Raw genomic sequence first — 22,634 nt, 5'->3', positions numbered from 1 at the left:
CATAAAATAAAAACTCACTGGAAGAATTGGAGGAAGTGTGTTAGCATGGACTAAAAACTGGCTGTCACATAGAAAACAGATGTGGTATAAATGGGTCCTTTTCAGGCTAGAAAGATACAACTAGTGGAATATCAAAGGCATCAATTCTTGGCCTGTAATTGTTCATTATTTACATTGATGACCTGGAGGAATGAACAAAATGGAAGGTTTCCAAATTTGTTGATGATAAAAAGATAAATGGAAGGGCATATTGAGATGAGGATACTGTGATTCTGCAACAGGATATAGATTGTTTGGGTAACTGGAAAACAACCTGGCAAATAGAAGTTTAATAGTGGGAAGTGCGAGGTCATGCATTTTGGTAGGAGAAAGCAAAAGGCAGGTTGCCTAAATGGAGACAGAGTAAAGGCAAGTGGAGTACAGAGAGATCTAGGTACTCTAATACATGAATCACAAGAAGCTAGCAAGCAGGTCCAACAAGTAGTTAAGGAGGCAAATGACATTTTAGCTTTTATTGCAAAGGGATTGGAGTTTGAAAATAGGGACGTTTTGTTGCAATTGTGCAGAGGGTTGGTGAGGCTTGATCTGGAATACTGTCTAGAGTTTTGGTTCCCTTAGCTAAAAAAAGGATAACGTAATATTGGAGACAGTCCAAATGAGATTCACTAGGTTAATTCCAAGGATGAGAGGGATGTCCTATCAAGAGAGAATAAATAGTCTAGGGCTGTATTCCTTGGAGTTTAAGTGACCTTATTCAAAGGCACAAGATCCCGAGGGACCTTGAGAAGATAGGTGGTGAGATGTTTTCACTAGTGGGAGAGTCTCAAACATGGGGGACATAACTATAAGATTAAGGGCTGGTCATTTAAAACTGAGGTGCAGAGAAATTTCTTCTCACAGAGGGTGGCGAATCTCTGGAATTCTTTGTCCCAAAGGGTGTTGGAGGCCAGATCATTACAAATATCCAAAGTTAGGATAAATATTTTATCGACTGAGGAATAAAGCACTATGGGGAAATAGCACAGAAAATTGAGACTGGCATAGGTCAACCATGATCATATTAAATGGCGGGACTGCTGGCCTACTCCTGCTTCTATTTCTTATGAAGGAGGCACTAAGTGCTGGACAAGAGAGGAGGGACCAAGTGTTGGACTCCACAATAGCACATGCACAAAATATAATTGCAGGTTAATCTTCAATGTAGACAATTTACGTTAATTTTTTTCCCTGGAAGGGTTCAAATTTATATGGAGAAAGTGTGATGAAAAGAATGTTCCGACTGAAATTTGTAAGGCACCAGAACCAAATCAGATATATCCAACAACATTGAAGGAAGAGAGAATGGAAATTGCAGGAGTGCTGTCCATAATCTTCCAATCTTCTCTAGACTCAGGGAAGGGACTAGAGGACTGCAGAATTGCAAATGTAACAGCTTTCCAAAAAAAGGTTGTGAACATAGCCCAGCGATTACAAACCATGTCAGTTAAACATCAGTATTAATGTTCCGGATCCAAATCACCCTTGTGTAGAAAGGTCACTTAGATCAGACTGTTTCTCTCCACAGATTCTGCCAGAACTGCTGCAATTATCCAACATTTTTTGTTTTTATTTCAAAATTTCCAGCATCTGCAGTATTTGCTTTTAGTAAAATTGATTAATCGAGATAGAATTAGTGGTCATGTTGGAAAATTTTGGGTTGATTAAGAAAAGCCAGTGTGGATTTCTAAACGGGAAAATCATGTTTAACTAACTTGGAGATTTTTCCCCGGAAGTAACAGAAAGGGTTGACGTAGCGAATTTGAACTTTTGGAAGGCATTTGATACAATGCCATAGAACAGACTTGAGAAGTCATTGCTCATGGAATAAAAGGATCAGTAGAAATGTAGATACAAAACTGTCTGAGCAAGAAGCACAGAGTAACGGTCACTGAATACTTTTTCCGACTGGATGGTTTGTAGTGATGTTCCAGGGCCTTTGCTTTTCTTGATATACATTAGTTATCTAGATCTTAGTGTGCAGAGGACAGACTCAAAGTTTGCGAATGATACAAAGCTGGGAAATATTATAAACTATGAAGAGGACTGTGTAGAACATCAGAAGGACAAAGAAGTTGGTGAATTGGACAGATAGGCAGCAGATGAAGTTCAATGCAGAGAAGTATCAGGTGATGCACTGTGCTAGGAAGAACGTGAGGGTCAAAATAAGAGGTACAGGAGCACAGGGACCTGGGTATATATATGCATAGATCATTGAAGGTGGCAGGATAGGTGGAGAGCAGTTAATAAAGCACATTTATTATTGGAGACATTGAGTACATGTTCAAGGAAGTTATGCTGAACTTGTACAAGACACTAGTTAGACTTCAGCAAGAACTTTGTATACAATTCGGAGCACCACACTGTAGGAAGATGTGAATGCACTGGAGAAAGTGCAGAAGAGGTTTACAAGAATAGTTCCAGGGATGAGAAATTTCATTTATGCGGATAGATTGAGGTATTGACAATATTTTCCTTGGAGAGAAGACTAAGAGGAGATTTGATAGAAAAGTTCAAGATCATGGAGGGGGACTGACAGAAGATGGGAAAAACTATTTCCGCTTGTACAAAGATTAAGAACAAGAGCGCACAGTTTTAAGTAATTTGCAAGTATGAGGTGAAAAAACGCTTTTTCACAAAATGAATGATTCTGATCTGGAATGCACTGCCTGAAACTGTGGTGGAGGCATATTCAATCAAGGTATTAGGTAACTACTTGAATAGAAACAAGATATAGGGGTATGGGGAAAAGGTAGGGGAGTGGCACTAAGCTATAATGCTCGTTTGGAGAGTCGGTGCAGACACAATGGGCCAATTGGGTTGAGTCGTAGCAATTCTGTGATTAGCTTCAAAATTTCAATTTTAGATTCAAACAGCAAAGTTCTTAGTTTCCCATCAACTGACTTTATCAACACTGCTGCTTTATATTCAACAATTTGTTACCTACGTCTTACAAATTAAACAAATACTAGATACCATTTTAGCAATCTCATAATAGATTATAGTACACCTGAAACCAGTCAAATCATTCATGCACTTCCAACAATACTGAAGAAAACATGTACCAAAAAACCCCTTATACCACTAAACAATTAAAAATGAAAATACATGATAGAGAATAAAATGGTTTGCAGAAATGTAAAGTAATTGAATTTCAAAATTCTTGATCACAATTTCTGGGAGTAGTTTACAACACCCTGATTCCACTCTCTCCAGACTTTGGGATCACTGTGCTAAAACAAAATCTCATTATTTGAGAAACAAAGTGAGACTCAATCATCTCAAAACAATAAATACTGGTGAGCTAAGCTGATACAAAATTTGTATGCAGCTCAGCTTCACCTGCAAGGTATTCAACGTATAAGTTTATGAATGGAGAAGGAAAATATACTTTCATTCTTAAAGATAGAGCTGGATTTATTTTCCATGCAAACTTTAACCATTTCTTCATGAGTCCAAAACTCAAGTCACCCAATGCTTTAAATTCAGTAAGTGTAGTCTTGCAGTGTCTAGGGAGGAAGCAACTCAAGATGCAACTAAAATATTATTTCAATAACATGTTTTAAGATTTTAGAAAGTTTGACCATCATTAAAATGGCTGTGACTCTAACCCAGATAAAGCCACTTACTACTACACGATAAACACTTTCAAACAATGCAAATCCTATTTATCACAAAACTAAATTACACTTTCTTTAATGGCCAATTTGAATTTTGCATAGATTATAATACAACGCACATAACTTTATATTATAATCAGATGTTTCAATACTTTTCGAAGTGGTATTTACAAACAAATGTCATTTGACAATATGTTCTCACGTCAAAATCCCCGCTTTTCTTTTGAATTGATCGCACTCTGGTAAACAATGCATTCAGTTTTCCTTCAACATCACCACAAGCCAGCCTGAAAAGTAAAAGAAGCATGCATATTATTTTTGTTGAAGTCAGCACAATCCAAAACAATTGCTTTCAAAATAATCACTTTTTATTTATTGGAAGGATGAAAAAGAAAACAGTACAGAAATTGTTAGGATTAACAAAAGACCATTTTCCTCAAATATTTTTTGTACATTTGAACCACATATTCTCAGTGTAGTTCAAAAACATACTTTTCAGCAAAAAATAACTTGAGTCATCTACGTGCCAAGGTTACAAGACAACATATAATTGAAGTAATCAGTTGATCATTAAAGTAGTTGCAAAACTGAATTATATTGTGATATGAAATCCTAAACAATCAGCTCGGGCAAATCAACTTCCTCACTGTGAGATTTAAAGACATTTCATCCACTATCAAAGCAAGGCAACATTGTCCAGAGTTGCAGAGTTATGGAAGCATCTTTATGATAAACAATCAGATTGCAAATATTTCTTCTGTCCCTCTTTGGTCTCTCTGTACACCACCTTAAGTTGTAGGTATTAGCTTCAGCTCCCAATTAACATGCCCCTACAAAAATATGTGTTCAAAGATTATCTTGAAGTAGCCTGAGCTGCTGTTGAATGCATCTCCCTGGAACAGACCAGCTGATGTATCAGAAGTAATACAAATTAAAAATGTATTTGTGAATCAGAAAAGAATTATCATTGTACCAACCTATACTCTATTGAAGTTTATTTAAAAGGGTCTCCAGACCAATTCAAATTAATGATCTCTTTATGAACCAATGACTCTAGCACTGTATATTTGCAATCATAAAAATATTCAATTCCATTTTACATCAGTTTACACCTGAGAAATATGGCTCTTTCATTCAATTAACAAAAACTGTGATGATACAATATACTTTGTATAGGAAACATTTATATTCTTTGCTGCGTTACTTTATAATTTTGAACTACATTTATTTAATAAAGAAACCTGCACAAATTCAGCTGAAGTGGACCAAGAAAAACAGCACTATAATTTCCCTTGAAAACTATGTCAGAATTGAATATATGCTGAAATCTGAATTTTGTCCAGTTTGACAATCAAGTAGCAACACATGCAAAATAAATTTAATTGTGCCACTCATTTAATTATCTTCTCACTTCCTACAAAAATAACACTTTCTCTAGTTCACACAATGGCCATGACATAGAGCCTCCACATTCATCAGAATCCTTGTCCCCAGTTTCATTTCGGTCTTCGTTTTATCCGACACCTTAACAAGAAACCTTTTCTCTTCTTGTCAGGCGTTAAGGAACACAAGATCCAACAACACTCAGTACTAACATGCATTCAGGATCCTCCACTGCTTCCTGTCCCTCAGACCCCTATCCCTTCTAATCTCAGTCTTTACCTTGAATTCACCATATCCTCTGACCTTCCTCTCTCTGAGGTCATACTCAGCAAAGGACTCAACTTTATGCCTTACACCCCACACTCAATGAATTTTAGGCTCACATGATGCTGAAATCTTCTTCTGCTGCTGCCTTTGTCTCCATCCTCACTTCTTTGGGCAGCAGTCCTTTCCACTTACTAAAGATCCTTTCTCTTGCCTCTAATATTCTTCCTGCACTTAATCCTTTAATTGAAAACCGTCAACGTGACAATGACTGTCTCGCTTTCTCTACTCTCACCTACTCTAACCTGTCTCTTCTGAATTTACTGCATTCCACTCTTGTAGATCCAACCCTGACTTTGTCGTCAAACCCACCGACAAGTGCAGTTATTGCCTGACACACTGATCTGTATCTTGCAGGGGTTGAGCACCAACTCTCAGACACTTCCTCCTACCTCCCCCAGGAACATTGGAACATGACCCCACCACCGATCATCAAGCCATTATTTCCAGGACAATCAGTAATCTCTTCTCCTCTGAAGATCTTCTCGCCACAACTTCAAATTTCAACGTCCCAAAACCAGATAACCTGCTTTTACCTCCTGCCCAAAACACGACTATCACGGTAGGTCCATCATGTCAGCCTATTCCCCACTGAACTCCCTCTACTCCATCTGCTCTCCTCTTGTCCAGTCCCTTCCCACCTGCATCGGGAATTCCTCTGATGCCCTACATCACGTCAACAACTTACAATTTCCCAACCCTAAACATCTCCTCTTTACTATAGACATCCAATCCCTCTATATTTCCACCCCACAGCAGGGTTGAGGGCTCTCCGCTTCTTCGTGGAACAAGCCCAGAACAATTCCCACTTACCTCCACATAGCTGAACTGGTCCTCTCTCTTAATTTCTCCTTTAGCTTGTTTATTTATTGTCTCACATCCTCTAAGTAAAAGGTGTGGTTATGGGTACCTCTCTATGAGGTTTGAGGGACATTCTTTTTGCCAGCCCCTTTCTACAACTCTTATTGGTATATCAGTGACGATTTTGATGCTACTTCATGTCCTTGTCTGGACCTGGGAAAATTTATCAATTTTGATTTCAATTTCCATGCCCTTTCACCTTCACATGGTCCAACACCAACTTTTCCCTTCCCTTCCTTGACCTCTAACTCTCCATTTCTACTGAGAGACTATTCATTAGTATCCATTGGAAGTGCACCAACTCTCACAGCTACCCCAACAGCAGCTCCCCATATTCCATATCCTGTAAGGACTCCATGCCATTCTCTCAATTCCATCGCCTCTGACACATCCATTTCAATGATGCCACTTTCCAAAATGGCATTACTGACGGGACTTCCTTCTTCCTGATTTCACACTCACTACAATTGACAGGGCTCTCAGTCATGTCCAACCCACCTCCCGTGCCTCTACTCTCACCCCTCCCCCTTCCTCCCTGAAGCCAGGGTCCTTCATGTCCTCACTTTTCAGCCCTCCAGCCTCCACATTCAAAGTACCAACTCTGCCATTTCAGCTAACTATAGCATGATGCCACTACCAAAACACATCTTCCCCTCACTCTCCCTATCAACATTTTGCAGGGACTGTTCCCTCCAGGATACCTTGATCTACACCTCCATAACCTCACTCCTTCCCTCGGCACCTTCCCATTCAATTGTGGAAAATGCAACACCTATCCTTTTATATCTCCCTACCAATCATCCAAGGATCTAAACGTTCTATTCAGGTGAAGCAGCTTTTCACATGGACCTCGTTCAATGTGGTCTACTCTATATTGGAGAGATTAAACACAGAATGCGTGACTGCTTTGCAGAACACCTTCAGTCCATCTGTAAGCAAAACCCAGACCTCCTTGTAGCTTGCCATTTCAACACTCCATCCTTTTCACATGTCCACACTTCCATCCTTGGTCTGCTATAATCTTCCAGTGAAGCCTAACACAAACTGAAAGAACCTCCTCACCTTAGACCTAATTGGTTACAGCCTTCCAGAGTTAACATTGAGTTCAATAACTTCAGATTGTGAACTCTCTCCTCCAGCCTCACTCATTTTTTTATTTCAATCATCGCATTTTCATTTCTTCCACAGATTCATTTCACCCCATCCCATTTTTAATATCCCTATCCAACTTTTTTCCTTTATAGCTGTCTTCCCTCCACCCAGTAAGAAGTCTGGCAACACCAGGTTTAAGTTCAACCAATTTATTTGATAGTAAACTCACAAGATTCGCATTCTAATCAGTAATCTGTAAACTGTCTGTGCTTTATATGCTCTGTCTGAGGCCAGAACTCTTCATTCACCTGACGAAGAGGTAAACCTCGAAAGCTCGTGAGTTTACTATCAAATAAATCGGTTGGACTTAAACTTGGTGTTGTCAGGCTTCTTACTGTGTTTACCCCAGTCCAATGCCAGCATCTCCACATCATCACTTCCCTCCACCCACTAGGGCCACCTGTTAACTGTTTCAGGTTGTCCTTTGTCACACTGTTCTAACTTTGTTCTGCCATTAACACATTTTGATCACTCAACATGCCACTATTAGCACCCTTCTTAGCCATGATCACCATCATTTACATTCCTTTGTCAATCTCTCCCTATCCTTCACCTATCGCTGGCCCCTATTTCCAGTTCATTTTAGCTTTGACAAAGAATCATCCAGTCTTGAAACATTGGCTCTGTTCTCTCTCCACAGATGCCATCTAACCTTCTGAGATTGTCCAGCAATTTTGTTTCAGATTGCAACATCTGCAATGTTTGCCTTTACCACAATATAAATCTTTTTTCTTTAAAATTCTCTACTTTCAAATTACCTAAGTTACCACTTTATTTCAGCTCCACCATTCATCCATTGACATTTTCCAAAAGGAACTTCGACATATCCATTGCCAATGCTGCCTGAAGTTTCATTTCAATTACAAATTTCATGGAAGAATCAGATGGGTATTTTGAAGCACAACAGTAACAGAGACACCAATAGGTTATGAACCGCCCTTTGACAACTTTACAATCTCTGCTCAGAATGAAGATCAATGTGTCAGTCTCTCACTTCAGCAGTGAAAATCTTCAGTCACCAACTCTGGTTAACCAGAGAGTTCAGCATCAATTCAAAAAACTTTTATCACATCTCCAACACGCTGAAAGAATTATAACAAAAACACAATGATTAAAGAGCTCTGTTATACTCATCTCCTTACGCAGGTGATTGAGGTTAGTCTTGAACTCCAGGGCAATGCTGGAGAGTTGCTGACAGCCCTCACGCACCCCATCTTACCCTCCTCTGTTTGTCTGGGATTGGGAAATGTAACCCGGCCCACAGGGTGGCTGGGGAATCAGCTTTGTGCAACCGTGGGGAATCGGGCCTTGTTGTGAGGCAGCGCCTCCCGAACCAACGCTGACAGCCCGACCCAGCCGGGAGAGAGCCAGATCCCAGCTCAGGGCCTTTCCCACCACAGGTCCTGGTACTCACACTCTTCCTCCCCGCGACCCATAGCTTACACCCTCCCTGGGCCTCGGTCCTGGTCAGTCACTCACTCACACCCTCCCCCGGGCCCGGGTCACTCACACTCTCCCCGGCCCCAGGTCCTGGTCAGTCTCTCACACCCTGTCCGGGTCCCGGTCACTCACGCTCTTCTCCCCCCGATCCTGGTCACTCACTCTCTCCCCCAGGTCCTGGTCACTCACTCTCTCTCCCAGGTCCTGGTCAATCACTCACACTCTCCCCAGGTCCTGGTCAATCACTCACACTCTCCCCAGGTCCTGGTCAATCACTCACACTCTCCCCGGGCCCTGGTCACTCACTCACACTCTCCCCGGGCCCGGGTCCTGGTCAGTCCCTCACAGCCTGTCCGGCTCCCGGTCACTCACACTCTCCCCGGGCCCGGGTCCTGGTCAGTCCCTCACAGCCTGTCCGGCTCCCGGTCACTCACACTCTGAGGCCTCTCCCGCTCATCTCTCTCTCTCCGGTCTCGCGCTGGCGATTCAAACCAACCGTCACCGCCGCTCGGCATTCTGGGTCACATCCTCCTCGGGCAACAAATTAACCCCCTCCCCAGAAGTTGGGGTAATAGGAAGGCGGGTTGGGGTAATAGGGTGGGGGGGTGATGTGGGGGGGTGATGGGGGTGGGAGATGGGGGGGTGACGGGGGTGGGAGATGGGGGGGTGGGAGGGAGATGGTGGGGGGGGGGTGGGGATGATGTGGGGGTGGGGGGGGGGTGGGGATGGGGTGGGGGGGGGTGGGGATGGGGTGGGGGGGGGTGGGGATGATGTGGGGGAGGGGGATGATGTGGGGTTGGGGGGGTGGGGTTGGGGGATGATGGGGGGGTGGGGGGGGGATGATGGGGTTGGGGGGGTGGGGGGGGGATGATGGGGTTGGGGGGGTGGGGGAGGGGGATGATAGGGAGGTGGGGGCTGATGGGGGGGTGGGGGATGTTGGGCGGGTGGGGGATGATGAGCGGGTGGAGGTGGGGGATGATTGGGGGTGGGGATGTTGGGGGGTGGGGATGGGGGATGTTGGGTGGGGATGGGGGATGTTGGGTGGGGATGGGGGATGATGGGGGGATGTTGGGTGGGGGATGATGGGGGATGGGGGATGATGGGGGGGTGATGGGGGGTGGGGATGATGGGGGGGTGATGGGGGGGTGATGGGGGGTGGGGGTGATGGGGGGGTGGGGGTGATGGGGGGGTGGGGGTGATGGGGGGGTGGGGGTGATGGGGGGGTGGGGGTGATGGGGGGGTAGGGGATGATGGGGGGGTAGGGGATGATGGGGGGGTGGGGGGGGGTGGGGGGTGATTGGGGGGGTGGGGGATGATGGGGGGGTGGGGGATGATGGGGGGGTGGGGGGTGATGGGGGGTGGGGTTGGGCGATGATGGGAGGGTGGGGGATGTTGTGCGGGTGGGGGTGGGGGATGATGGGGGGTGGGGGATGATGGGGGTGGGAGTGGGGGATGATGGGGGGGTGGGGGTGGGGGATGATGGGGGGGTGGGGGTGGGGGATGATGGGGGGGTGGGGGATGATGGGGGGGTGGGGGTGGGGGATGATGGGGGGGTGGGGGTGGGGGATGATGGGGGGGTGGGGGATGATGGGGGGGTGGGGGTGGGGGATGATGGGGGGGTGGGGGAGGGGATGATGGGGGGGTGGGGGAGGGGATGATGGGGGGGTGGGGGAGGGGATGATGGGGAGGGGATGATGGGGGGGTGGGGGAGGGGATGGTGGGGGAGGGGATGATGGGGGGGTGGGGGAGGGGATGATGGGGGGGTGGGGGAGGGGATGATGGGGGGGTGGGGGAGGGGATGGTGGGGGAGGGGATGATGGGGGGGTGGGGGAGGGGATGATGGGGGGGTAGGGGAGGGGATGATGGGGGGGTGGGGGAGGGGATGATGGGGGGGTGGGGGAGGGGATGATGGGGGGGTGGGGGAGGGGATGGTGGGGGTGGGGGAGGGGATGGTGGGGGTGGGGGAGGGGATGGTGGGGGAGGGGATGGGGGGGTGGGGGAGGGGATGATGGGGGGGTGGGGGAGGGGATGATGGGGGGTGGGGGATGATTGGGGGGTGGGGGTGGGGGATGATTGGGGGTGGGGGTGGGGGATGATGGGGGGGTGGGGGATGATGGGGTGGGAGATGATGTGGGGTGGGGGTGGGGGATGATGGGTGGGTGGGGGTGATGGGGGGTGGGCGATGATGGGAGGGTGGGGGATGTTGGGGGGTGGGGTGGGGGATGTTGGGCGGGTGGGGGATGATGGGGGGATGATTGGGGGAGGGGGATGATGGGGGGGTGGGATGATGGGGGGGTGGGGGGGGATGGGGGATGATGTGGGGGTGGGGGATGATGGGGTGGTGGGGAATGATGGGGGTGGGTGTGGGGGATGATAGGGGGTGGGGTATGGTTGTGGGGGTGGGGGATGATGGGGGGTTGGGGTATGGTTGTGGGGGTGGGGGATGATGGGGGGTTGGGGGTGGGGGATGATGGGGGGTGGGGGGATGGTGGGGGCGGTGACAGGGATGGGGGGGATGATGGGGGTTGGGATGGAATGATTGGGGGGGTGGGATCGTAGGGAGGGGTTGGGGGGTGGGATCGTAGGGACGGGGTGGGGGGGTGGGATCGTAGGGAGGGGGTGGGAGGGTATGGAGGGTGTGGGGCGGATGGGACGATAGGGAGGGGGTGGGGGTTGGGACGGGATGATAGGGAGAGGGTGGGATGATGGGGAGGTGGGATGATAAGGAGGGGTTGGGGGATGGGATGATAGGAGGGGGTGGGGGGGTGGGATGATAGGAGGGGGTGGGGGGATGTGCTGTTGGGGTTAGGAGGGAGTGGGGGGGGATGTGCTGTCGGGGTTGGGGGGGGCCATGTGTTGTTAGGAGGGGGTGGGGGGGATGTGTTGTTGGGATTAGGAGGGGGTGGGGGGGATGTGCTGTTGGGATTAGGAGGGGGTGGGGGGATGTGCTGTTGGGATTAGGAGGGGGTGGGGAGGGATTGCTGTTGGGGTTAGGAGGGGGAGGAGGTGGGGGGGTGATGTTGAGGTAGAGTGAGGGTAGAGAGTGGGGTTCCAGATGCCACAGTAACCCTACCTTTAACCCCAGAGCTTGCTGCTTCCCCATTCCCCAGACCACTCCCTCTCCCTTTGAATGCTCACCCAATGCTGCTTAAAATCAGTGTGAGCAAAAACCCTGAATCAGAGCAACAAAGCGAATGAAGTGTGGGAGGTTGCAGAGAGCAGAGCAATCAGATTCGAAAACAAGTTTGAGAATTTTAAAGTGGAGGCTTTGGAAAGTGCTTTGACTGGAGGACTGCTGATGAGATTATTGACTGAGGGGAGGGGGGAAAATGACATACTGGACTAACCACCCCCCCATCTCTAGTGCTTGCTGGATTCCCCTTCCCCTCGGGACAGCACAGGGGTGATGAGCAAATGAACTTGGTGAAGATCAAGGTATGGGCAGTAGAGTTTTGGATGTGTTTAAGTTTACAATGCACAGCAGGAATGCAGTTAAGAGAGGAGTGGAAGAGTTAGGTATGGAGATAAATGTGTGGATGAGGGTTTTGGGAGCAGATGGGTAGGAGTAGAGACAGATGCTGATGTTGAAACAGACAACCTTGGGTATTTGAATAAAGATGGGGTTGCATACTCAATTCAGGGTCATGTAGAATCCCAGAGTTACAGATGATTTAATTCAGCCTCAGGTAAAGGGAGGGGTGAAGTTAATTGCGAGAGCATAGGGAAGACAATGACTTCAGTCCCAATATTTAACTGGAGGTTATTTCTGCTCACGCAATAGCTGTGTGACAAATCCGGCAGGAGGGGTTGAGAAGTGACGTTGAGCTCATCCACCGTACCATCAACGTTTTTTATTCATTCACGGGATATGAGCATTGTTTGTATGGTCATCATTTGTTGCCTGAATACCACTAGAGAAAGCCCCTGTGAACCACGGCTGTTTATTTGGTGTAGGTACACTCACGGTGCTATTAGGGTGGGCGTGCCAGGATTTTGTCATAAGGATAGTGAAGAGCTAGTGGTACAGTCCAAATCAGAATGGTGTGCTGCTTGGAGAGAAACTTGCACTTGACGTTCCCCAAAATCTGCTGCCCTTTTCATCTCCGTGGTAGCAATCTAGGGTTTGGAAGGTGCTGTTGAAGAAGGCTTGGCACGTTGCTGCAGTGCGTCTTGTAGATGGTGCATGTTACAGACACAGCGCACTAGTGGTGGTGGTGGTGGAGAGAGTGAATGTGCAAGTTGGCAGATGGGGTACTGATCAAGCTGTGCTGAATGGTGTTGAGTTTCTTGAGTATAGCTGAAACTGCACTTATTGAGGCGAATGGACTGCATTTCACTAATGACTTGTGCCTTGTAAATGGTGGACAATCTTTGAGAAGTCAGGAGTTGTTCACCTCAGAATTCCCAGCCACTGACCACCCCTTGTAGCCACAGTATTACGGTATCACAATATTGAAGGATACAAGATAGCAAGGAACGAGCTAAAAAAAAGGCTTAGGAGAGCTAGGACGGGGCATGAGATGTCCTTGGTGGGTCAGATCAAGGAAAACCCCAAGGCTTTTTATGGTTATGTGAGAAATAAAACAATGACCAGAGTGAGGTTAGGGCTGGTCAAAGATATTAGTGGGAATTTGTGCATGGACTCAGAAAAGATAGGAGAGGTGATGAATGAATACTTTTCTTCAGTGTTCACCAAGGAGAGGGGGGCCATGTTTTTGAGGATGAGAGTGTGATATAGGCTGGAGGAGGTAGATGTTCTGAGGGAAATGTATTAGCAATTTTGAAAAACCTGAGGGTTGATAAGTCCCCTGCGCCAGATGGGATGTATCCTAGGATTCTTTGGGCAGCAAGGGAAGAGATTGCAGAGTCTTTGGCTTTGATCTTTGGGTCCTCACTGTCCATGGGGATAGTAAGAAGTCTCACAACACCAGGTTAAAGTCCAATAGGTTTATTTGATAGTAAACACCACTAGCTTTTGGGGTTTGTCCCTTCGTCAGGTGGGTGGGAGTTCTGACGAAGGGGCAAACCCCAAAAGCTAGTGGCATTTACCACCAAATAAACCTGTTGGACTTTAACCTGGTGTTGTGAGACTTCTTATTGTGTTTACCCCAGTCCAACGCTGGCATCTCCACATCACGGGGATAGTGCCAGAGGACTGGAGAGTGGTAAATGTTGTTCCTCTGTTCAAGAAAGGGAATAGGAATGACCCTGGTCATTATAGGCCAGTCAGTCTTACTTCAGTGGTCGGTGAGTTAATGGATAGGATTTATGACCATTTGGAAAGATGCAGCTTAATCCAGCATGGATTCGTGAAGGGTAAGTCTTGCTCACAAACTTGATTGAACTCTTTGAGGAGGTAATTAAGTGTGTGGATGAAAGTAGAGCAATTGATGTCGTATACATGGATTTTAATAAGGCGTTTAATAAGGTTCCCCCTCTTCGGCTCGTGGAGAAAGTAAGGAGGTGTGGGATAGAGGGAAATTTGGCCAATTGGATAAGTAACTGGCTATCTCATAGAAGACAGAGGGTGGTTGTGGATGGAAAATTTTCAGACTGGAGACCAGTTACCAGCGGTGTACCATAGGGATCAGTGCTGGGTCCTCTGCTATTTGTGATTTTTATCAATGACATGGAGGAGGGGGTTGAAGGGTGGGTCAGTAAATTTGCTGATGATACCAAGATTGGTGGAGTAGTGGATGAGGTGGAGAGCTGTTGTAGGCTGCTAAGAGACATTGATAGGATGCAGAGCTAGGCCAAAAAGTAGCAGATGGAGTTTAACCCTGATAAATGCAAGGTTATTCATTTTGGTAGGACAAATTTGAATGCGGATTACAGGATCAACAGCAGGGTTCTGAGGAATGTGGAGGGACAGGGAGATCTTGGGGTTCATATTCACAGATCTCTGAAGGTTGCCACTCAAGTGGATAGAGCTGTGAAGAAGGCCTATAGTGTGTTAGCGTTTATTAACACGGGGTTTGAGTTTAAGAGCCGTGGGGTTATGCTGCAACTGTTCAGGACCTTGGTGAGACCACAGTTGGAATATTGTATGCAGTTCTGGTCACCTCACCATAAGAAGGATGTGGAAGCATTAGAGAAAGTGGGGAGGAGATTTACCAGGATGCTGCCTGGTTTGGAGGGTAGGTCTTATGAGGAAAAATTGAGGGAGCTGGAGCTTTTCTCTTTAGAGCAGAGGAGGATGAGAGGCAACTTAATAGAGGCTTATAAGATGATGAGGGGGATAGATAGAGTGGAGGTTCAGAGACTATTTCCTCAGGTGGATGTAGCTGTTACTAGGGGGCATAACTTTAAGGTTCACGGTGGGAGATAATAGGAGGGATGTCCGAGGTAGGTTCTTTACTCAGAGAGTGCTTGGGGTGTGGAATGGACTGCCTGCTGTGATAGCAAAGTCGGACACTTTAGGAACTTTCAAGCGGTTATTGGATAGGCACATGGAGCACACCAGAATGATAGGGAGTGGGATAGCCTGACAAACCTCAGCACAACATCAAGGGCCAAAGGGCCTGTACTGTGCTGTACTGTTCCATGTTTCTATGGTTCTAAGTTAGTATTTTTATGACTGGTCCAGTTAAGTTTTTTGTTCATGTTAATCTCCTGCAAATGTTACGTTGAGAATAGAGGTACTATATCTCTATATGAAAACAGTGTTTTCTGAAATTTTAGATAGAAAAAGGGTTTTATTTGTTTGTAATTTTTAGTTTCTTGAAATATGCAAAAAGTCAGTTATGGCAAAGCAGAACAAGAGTTTTTTTTACAAAGTTATTGATTTATAAATCAGTAATACAGGATGTATTTATTTCAGGGTTTTCGCAATTGAGCCTTGCGGCTAAGGACATGATAAAAACTGCTGGCTGACAGGGAACAATTTCGTTTCACTCATCCTGAAGTTCATTCTCACATAAAGACACAAGTTATAGCCCAAAATCTTCTCAGCTGCCGTGAATATTTGCCTGGCATTGTGATATTTCTGATGCCCTTTACAACCCATTCTCAGAAACTGGCTGGGGAGCCGGAGCGGTAAGTTCCCCCAGGACTGTCTCCCATTTGACTCTTTAACCCAAACTTCCCTTGTGTCCTGTTGCTTGCTGCTAACATTCCTGCATTGGCTGCAGAAGGAGTAGAAGGTATCAGTACACAGAAAGCAGAGGGTTTCTGTAGTGAGTAGTGGAGAGAGCTTAGAGTCAAGGTTTCCAGCTAGTGTTTCAATCTTCAGTACCAGCAACAGGGAGCTCTCGGCACAGTCTAACTGCCCCTTCTTCAGGGTTAAACAAGCAGCAACTGGGAGGAACTAACTTGAAGTGTGTGTTGGATCACAACCCTGGTAAAAACGCAAGTGGCACGAATCAGAGGGTAAGAATGAAATTATGGCCCAGGACGCCTCTCGTTTCGGTCTCTCGACATGTCACAAAACAATATATCAGCCCCAAATATGGAAGTGCAGTGATTGGCAAGCATTGATATTTCTGCTGAAACCTTGGCTGGAATTTTCCAGCTGTTCATGCCAGCAGTATCTTCTGGTCCCATATACCACCATTGCGGGTTTCCTGGCAGCAGGGGATGCAGTAAATAGGAAATGCCATTGACCTTGACGGGACCAGAAAATCCTGCCACCAGCAAATGGCGTGCTGTCTCCCACCACGAAAAACACGCTGCAGAGAGGCCAGCAAATCCTTCCTATTATCAACCTGATAGATTAAATCTGTTTCTCCACCTATGCTGCTTGACCTGTTGAGTATTTCCAACATTTTCTGTTTATATTTTAATTTTCCAGAATCTACAGGATTAGCCTTTAGATTTTGTTCTAGCACATGTGAAAAATACCTCCCCAAAAGTTACAGTTTAAATTTCAATGAGGCACGAGCCAAACAGCATAAGCAAGGTCCTTTTTTTGCAACCCAGACTGCAGCATCAGGACTGAGACCAGTTTAATCCACATAATACATTGCTTACACTGCAAAACTAAAATTTCAGTTCAATTCTCCATGTAAGTTGTAGATACTCGCATCTTCCCCCAATAATTACACGTTAAATACTCTGGGAATTGGATGAAGGAATGATTGCACAATCAAGATATTTAAATTAATTGCAGACATTTTTTAATTACAATCAGTAGGTTCAAGGTGCCTCTTAGTTCAGCGTGTAAGTTGCCCATCCAAAGGATCTCACTGTATGGGCAGGATTTTATGGCCTTGCTCGTTCCGAAACCGTAAAATCTTGCCCGAGGTCAACAGACCTCACCCGCTCTGATTCCTGTGGCTGTTGTAGTATGACTGAACTTTCACTGCATCTTTATCTTCAGTGCAAGGAAAGGCCATTGGGAGATTGTCATGTGGATACACAGTAGCATTTGATGAGATGCTATCAGTTATTAACGTGTTTGGAATTCATAATAAACTTGTTAAACTGATAAGGCTGATTGAGTCTTTCTTTGGACTGTGTTTGTAGTCCTAAATGACTGAATCGCTTAATGTGCAGTCAACAAAAACTGATGATTGCTACTGTCAAAAATGAGCATTTTTTTTCCAAAATTCATAAAATTTGGCCTTATGCCCAGAAAAAACTTCACGGCAATATGTGATTTAAATTCATTAACCAAGGATACAAACATACAATATAGGAGCAGAAATAGGCTATTCAGTCCTTCAAGTCCATTCCATCATTCAATAAGATCATGGCTGATCTGTTTGTGTTTCTAATTCCATATTCCCATCTACTCCTGGTAATCTTTGATTCCCTGACCTAAGAAGAATCTACCGACTTCCACCTTAAAAATATTCAATGATCTCACTTCCATCACCTTCTGAGATAGAGAATTCCAAAGTCACACAATCTCAAAGAAAAAAGTTCTCCTCAGTCTTAAAAAGGCATCTCCTAATTTTAAAACAACGCTTTCCCAGTTCTGGACACACCCACATTTCAACATTCACTTTGTTAAGTTGGTTCAGGATCTTAAGTCATCCCCTCACTCTTCCAAACTCCAATGGAAAAAAGTACAGCCTATCCAACCATTCCTCATAATACAACCTGCTCATTCCAGGTATAAATTTGGTAAACCTCTGCAATCCCTCAAAAGCATTCACATCCTTACATAGGGAGACCAAAACTACACATACTATTCAAAATGTAGTCTCACCAATGCCTCTATAACTGAAGCATAACATCCATATTTTTATATTCAATTGCTGTCATAATAAAGCATGCTTGTTTGACATGCAGTCCAAGGGCATGTCTACAGAAGGATCATTTAGACCTGAAATGTTGGGCAGGACCTTGAGCCTGCATTCGTCATCCACAGGATCAGCGGTGAGGGCTTAATATCTGACAAAACCCAAAGGTTACAAATCTCGCCGGAAAAATCACTACCTCTGATTTTCGCCGCTGCTCACTGGTGATGTAATCAGGCTTACACCCATAATGAGTGAGAACCTGATTTACGTGCATTTTAATATATAAGCATACGATTATAAACAGTCTCTGCCACATACTGCGTCTCCACCATATTCTCAAATGCTGCGGTGCAATGTCGTATCGGTAAGGTTTACAACAGCTACACCCAGACATGAACCCGTCGTGTGACTCTCTGGGGATTTAAAGGTCAATATAACCCCTGAGGGAGAAAGGGACATGGTTAGATATGCCAGGTTGGCATGGGCATGTTATCAATCTGGCAATGCCAATCTGTGCCAGGGTAGTGCCATGGGCAGACCACAGTGGAAACTTCATGGAGCGGGCATTCATTTAGTCACGGGGGTGATTGGTAGTGCATGTGAGAGCTGAGGTGCCTGTTTGTTGGGGGATGGGCAGGGGTCCAATTTTAGGGTGGGGTGCAGATAGAGAGTCCTGGCTAGATCGCTGGGGTTGAATGCCAGATCCAATTGTATGGGCAAGGGTGGGATTGCTGTGGGGAGGTTACTTTTTGCTGTGATCAAGGCACTCTTTAAACATGGCGCCCTAATTTCAGTGCTACTGGGCTTTGTCGGTCTGTTGAGGCCCTGTCCCTCTACTTGACAGTGTGGAACTTGCCCAGGTATTTTCCTGTGGCAGACGGTGGTAAGATTCAGAGAGAAAACTGCCATGTTCTTTAACAGAACCAACACTGCCATTTTTTGGTAAGATTCCCCAGTTAACTCTATTACTGTCCACACATGTTGACCGACTTGCTGGGTTTGTCCAACATATTCTGTTTTTGTCACTTTAGATTAAATTTGGCACATTACACACAAATATTTTAAAAAACACCCTGAAGTAGGAAAAGAAAATGGAGGGAATAAAAACTGAGTAATAAATAAAGCAGAGTATTAGTATGTAATAGGATAAGAGTATACGTTTGTGGCTCACTCCCAGTTTGAGGGTGCTCATTCACTGTGAGAGTGGGTGAGAGTGCATGATTGTGTATTCCTTGTGGATGAGGAAAATACTGATACCAGCAGTGTGACTGACTTATGGACAGTTTTTGCCCCTGCACTCTTTACCCTCTTCCCCCATAGCCTCTCAGCTCCTGCACTCTCTCACACTCCCCCCCCATACTCTCCACCTCATCCAATTCTCCTCTGCCGCACTCTCTTTCACCCCCTCAAACATCTCTCTCCCCTCATACTGTCTTTTCAGCCTAACACACACTGTCCCCTTCATACTCCCTTTCCTCAGCCCCAATTTTCTCTCTCCCCACCTTGCCCACCCCCAGCTCCCCGCTTCTCTTCCATCTCCCCAATTCCCCCTTGCTCCTCTCCCCTTCCTTCCCTCTCTCTCCCTTCCTTCTCTTCTCCTCCTCCTCCTCTTCATACACTTTCTCACCTCACTCTTCCAAGCCCTAGGCTCCCTGGCTTAGACTCCTCTCCTTACAGGCCTTGGCTTCTCAGGACTTGAACTGGTAGTTGCTATTCCTCCAATCAGATTGCTTCTCTGCCACATTTTCTGCTAATAGGCTCACTAGTAAACCTATCAGCAGCAAACATGGGAAGGAACTGTTCTGTGATTGAGGGAAAGGTCATTTAGATCCGAAGCGTTAACACTGTTTCTCTTCACTGATGCTGCCAGACCTACAAAGTTTATTCAGCATTTTCTGTTTTTATTTCAGATTTCAATAGCTCCGTCATTGGCACCTATAATTTCACCTACCTCAGCCCTAAGCACTGCAATTCCCTGTCTAAAGCTCTCACCCTCTTTACCTCCTCCTTTAAAATGCTTTTTAAAAGAATTGCCATTCCAGTGGAGTGGTAGTGGCTCCCTGGGCATTGTGTTCCCACCACTGTCACTTTGCCAGTGCCCTGGCTGATGCTCAGTCAGTTTAGACTGCTGATGCCTATGCTGAGGTGGTGCAGTCCACAGATAGGACACTTTTGAGCAATTATGGGCCTATGTGGTGTGAGTCAGAATACCGCTATCTATAGCCACTAATGGAGCATAATGTAGAATCTATGTGACAGGGAAAGGCAACAGCAAGGGAAAGCAAAAGTGTGAGTAATTCATGTTTGTGTGAATTATTTGTTGCATACATATTGTATGCTATTGGACTAATGTTGTTATGGAATGGATTTGTGCTTTATAATTTTGACCAATTTTAGTGTGATGGTCAATCGCAGAGGGATGAAAAAGTGGGGAAACTGTGGAGCAATGGTGATGTAGAGTGCCTTTAGGGGAATTATAATGTAATTAGTTACTCCAAGAAGACCTATTCAGAGCAATGGTGTCCCTGATGCCTACTCCCTTCTTTATCCTCTCCTCCCTCTTCTGCCTCCTGAGGTGCTCACCAAAACTTAGAACATAACAGCGTAGTACAGGCCCTTCCACCCTTAATGTTGCAATGACCTGTGAAACCAATCTAAAGCCCATCTAACCTACACTATTCCAGTATCATCCATATGTTTATCCAATGACCATCTAAATGCCCTTAATGTTGGCGAGTCCAGTACTGTTGCAGGCGGAGCATTCCATGCCTTTATTACTCTCTGAGTAAAGAACCTATCTCTGACATCAGTCCTATATCTATCACCCCTCAATTTAAAGCTATGTCTCCTCATGCTAGCCATCACCATCCGAGGAAAAAGGCTTTCACTATCCACCCTATCTAATCCTCTATTCATCTTGTATGCCTCTATTAAATCACCTCTTAACCTTCTTGCTAACAAAAACAGCCTCAAGTCCCTCAGCCTTTCCTCATAAGACTTTCCCACTATACCAGGCAACATCCTGGTAAGTCTCCTCTGCACCTTTTCCAATGCTTCCATATCCTTCCAATAATACGGCAAACACTCCAAGTGCAGCCGCACCAGAGTTTTGTACAGCTGCAACATGACCTCGTGGCTCTGAAACCCAATCCCTCTACCAATAAAAGCTAACACACTGTATGCTTTCTTAACAACTCTATCAACCTGGGTGCCAACTTTCAGGGATCTATGCACATGGACACCAAGATCTCTCTACTCATCCACACTATCAAGTATCTTACCATTAGTCCAGTATTCTATATTCCTGTTACTCCTTCCAAAGTGAAACACCTCACACTTTTCTGCATTAAACTCCATTTGCCATCTCTCAGCCCAGCTCTGCAGCTTATCTATGTCCCTCTGTAACCTGCAAAATCCTTCTGCACTGTCCACAACTCCAGCGACTTTAGCGTCATAGGCAAATTTACTAACCCATCCTTCTACACCCTCATCCAGGTCATTTATAAAAATGATAAACAGCAGTGACCCCAAAACAGATCCTTGCGGTACACCACTAGTAACTGAACGCCAGGATGAACATTTCCCATCAACTGCCACCCTCTGTCTTCTTACAGCTAGCCAATTTCTGATCCAAACCACTAAATCACCCTCAACCCCATGCCTCTGTATTTTCTGCTATAGCTTACAATGGGGAAGCTTATCAAACGCTTTATCCATATACACCACATCAACTGCTTTACCCTCATCCACCTCTGCTGGCCAGGTCACGAGAGTCAGGTTATGTAACACATTGCCAATCACTAATAATTTGAGGGCATGCACCGATGAATATTTTAGGGCGTCCTCTAAGCAATCCAGGCAGCATTACCATTGTATTAGAACCTCAATAGTTTGCTTCACATCATTCCTGCAGGCAGAGTGACTCTCACTGTAGGAAGACCGATATGTAGGCAGCTGCAGAGAATCATCATAAATCTCACCTTGAATGGGTATCCCTTGTCACCAAGCAGCCACCCTCAGGTCATGGTGCTTTATATATATGGCAGAGGAAGCTGTCTGATTCAGGATTAAAGCATTATAGCTGTTGCCATTGTTAGTGTGTTTTCACTGGCATGATGTTTTATGCATGTGTTGTGCACCAGCTGCACAGAATGGTGCTCTATGCAGTAAATCTACCCACTGCAATGTTGCACCCGCAAAAGCAAATGCGTACAATCGATCACTCCATGTGTCATTGGCAATCCTGTTACCTTAGCAAAGTCATGTGTTTGCTCCCAATGCTTCTCTCTGGAGAGAAGACCATGGTAGTCCTCTCTTCTTGTACACAGGGCTTCTGTCTCCTGCTACTCCCATGAGTGATAGCAGGCTTTCTGTTTGCAGGCCTCCACGTTCCACTGTACTTGGAAAATTCAACACACCCTTTAAATCCAACACCTTGTGATAACTCCTTCAAAACACAGTTGACAATACTGAAACCAAATCTGCAGCAACAGAAGAACATTAGAAGCACCTCAGCTGAACGTCTTTATCTGATCCTTTTAAATAGTGCTATTGCACTGTCCCTCCAATGATTGCATATTCAGCTGAAAGCATTTAAGAGAGGGTGTTAACCGGGCCAGCAATGTTCAAAATG

At 45.7% G+C, this 22,634-nt stretch overlaps 1 protein-coding gene across 4 annotated transcripts in view; it reads right to left on the bottom strand.

The window, feature by feature from the left end:
- Positions 1–22,305, bottom strand: part of cwf19l1 (CWF19 like cell cycle control factor 1) — a 75,804-nt gene extending 53,499 nt beyond the window's left edge. For 2 of the 4 annotated variants that reach the window (XM_080207267.1, XM_080207263.1), the window contains exons 1-2: positions 22,252–22,305; positions 3,859–3,943 (exon numbers count right to left, since the gene is read on the bottom strand). In XM_080207267.1, the coding sequence (XP_080063393.1) occupies positions 3,859–3,943; positions 22,252–22,304 (138 nt within the window). In that variant the 5' untranslated portion in view covers position 22,305. Of the gene's footprint in view, positions 1–3,858; positions 3,944–6,176; positions 6,200–9,250; positions 9,318–22,251 lie in introns of those variants that run through there. The other 2 variants (XM_080207264.1, XM_080207265.1) reach the window with 2 other exon arrangements.
- Positions 22,306–22,634: the final 329 nt, after the last annotated feature.

This window comes from Carcharhinus amblyrhynchos, chromosome 19 (genome assembly GCF_965287045.1).
Source record: "Carcharhinus amblyrhynchos chromosome 19, sCarAmb.v2.hapA, whole genome shotgun sequence".
Classification (NCBI taxonomy): Eukaryota; Metazoa; Chordata; class Chondrichthyes; order Carcharhiniformes; family Carcharhinidae; genus Carcharhinus; species Carcharhinus amblyrhynchos.
Note: the sequence above shows the minus strand (reverse complement) of the source record. Positions and strands in the feature narration are given on the sequence as shown.